General features: G+C 38.9%; 1 protein-coding gene across 1 annotated transcript; it reads left to right on the top strand.

The window, feature by feature from the left end:
* Positions 1–672: 672 nt before the first annotated feature.
* On the top strand, positions 673–1495 carry LOC103522635 (cryptochrome-1-like; the record flags this gene model as incomplete). Its single annotated transcript, XM_008487731.2, has 2 exons — positions 673–844; positions 1266–1495. Coding segments are annotated over 2 exons (402 nt in total), but the record flags the coding sequence as incomplete, so codon positions are not given.
* Between the last annotated feature and the right edge of the window lie 653 nt (positions 1496–2148).

Raw genomic sequence — 2148 nt, 5'->3', positions numbered from 1 at the left:
AGAAAAAGGAATTAATGACACAGAATTAATCAAATAAATCAAAGGAGGGGGCAGATTGAAGAAATGTACACAGACATCGAAGAATTAAACATCTACTTAAGGCACACTGAGATGTGGTAGTCCAGACTTTGTATCACATGATATCACATTTGTGCCCCGTAGCTTGAGCATGAGATAGCATCAGTGTAGTTCTTGTGAACAAATTACTGATTATACTCTGGGAGAACTTATTTGAGTCACACTTATTTGATGAGACATGGCTCCCCATGATGTCACATGAGAGCAATATCAGTGTGTTTGCATGAGAGCAGTTGATGTCAGGGCAATTTGTTTCCACCTTAATGATCTCGATTCGATTTATCTCGGTATCTAGAAGTCGTAGAAGAAAAAGAAAAAATCCGTTGGTCCTCATTTTTCCTGCTCTATGACTTTGAAACATCAACCAAGTAAGCGCAACTGACCTATTTTTCTTCTACTTGATAGGTACTTTTCAAATTTTAATTTTTTGTACTGAATTGATTCTCATTACATATTTCCATTTCTCATCTCCTAGGCGCTATGGCACAAGCGAGATAAGGACCTATTTTTCTTCTACTTGATAGGTACTTTTCAAATTTTAATTTTTTGTACTGAATTGATTCTCATTACATATTTCCATTTCTCATATCCTAGGCGCTATGGCACAAGCGAGATAAAAAAGTAAAGAAATGGTGCGCTGAGAACAACATTACGGTGAAAGAGTTTGTGTCTCATACTCTGTGGGATCCAGAGGTTGTGATTCAAACCAATGGCAATGTACCGCCTCTCACCTATAAGATGTACCTGCATACAGTATCCTGTATTGGTAAGTATTTCCGTCCCGACCGGGATTTGAACCCAGCACCTCAGGCCCAGGCAGTCACCCGTCCAGATATCAACCATGCAAGACGTTGCTTAACTTCGGTGATCTGTCCGGTATTTGTATTCAACTGACTTCTTTTTTTTTTCAACTCCAAAATAGGACGTGTGATTTATTTTTATTTGCCCATGTATAAAAAAGTATCATCTTCTGAAATACCATTACGTAACATATCACTGAATTCGAGCGCCACCTTCCATGTTTAAACTCATGTCTAGCGGCTCCCACGCAGTTTTTCTTCCTTGACTGATTATTTGTTAGGTTTATATTAGACATCCTATGTATTAACATTATTCTTACCGTTTTTAGACGGTATTCTTACGGTAAGAATAATGTTCCTTGACTGATTTCGTTTCTATTTTCTCAGGTCTGCCACCGCGTCCTAAAGAGGACATTGACTTCAGACACGTTACATTCGGCACCATGTCTGAGTCACTACAGAGAGAGGTCAGTCTATTTCAGACCGTACCCAAACCAGAACAATTCCACAAGTACCCGGAAATGGACTTTGGTGATCCTCTTATACGATGGTTGGGAGGGGAGACTGAAGCCCTCATCAAACTCAATGAACGACTTTCACAGGTAAATGAGAACTAGTACAGTGGAATAGATCAGTTGCACTTACTTGGGTGTTGTTTCAAAGTCATAGAGCAGGAAAAATGAGGACCAACGGAATTTTTCTTTTTCTTTTACGACTTCTAGATACCGAGATAAATCGATTTAAAAAATAGCGGTAAATTGTAAAGTTTGACGTCACGACATACGCTCCCGTAGGCGATGACGTCATAATTCGTGACTCCCGCTTCGTTTGTTGGTGCGCAAGCGTTTCTGCGCATTTTTACGTGAAGTCTGACGTCACAACTCTTTGAACTTTTTCAATAGAACGGCAATTAAAAATTGAATTTTTGACCTTTTAAAGTTACTTTCTCGGAGTTTTGACCTCAGATTTGGATTTTTCACACCATTTTACGTAGGAATCGGCCTTTTATTAATAATATTTTCCCAATTGCAACTCCTCCATTCATCAATATTTTTTCAGCCCATAGAAGGCCTGTTGAATCAACCCGTCAAATAAATGGAAAAATACTTACAGTACTTTTTCCCATTTAAACCTGTAGTACGTACGTACGTACGTTCGTACGTAACGTACAGACCATGGGCTAAAAACCACATTTTTGGAATCAGGGGACCCCAAAACGGATATTTCCACTCATTTCCCGATTTTGAAAATTTGGACCGATTGCAATACT

This window comes from Diaphorina citri, unplaced genomic scaffold, assembly GCF_000475195.1.
Source record: "Diaphorina citri unplaced genomic scaffold, Diaci psyllid genome assembly version 1.1 scaffold9872, whole genome shotgun sequence".
NCBI lineage: Eukaryota > Metazoa > Arthropoda > Insecta > Hemiptera > Psyllidae > Diaphorina > Diaphorina citri.
The sequence above is the reverse complement of the archived record's forward strand: the minus strand, read 5'-3'. Positions and strand labels throughout refer to the sequence as shown.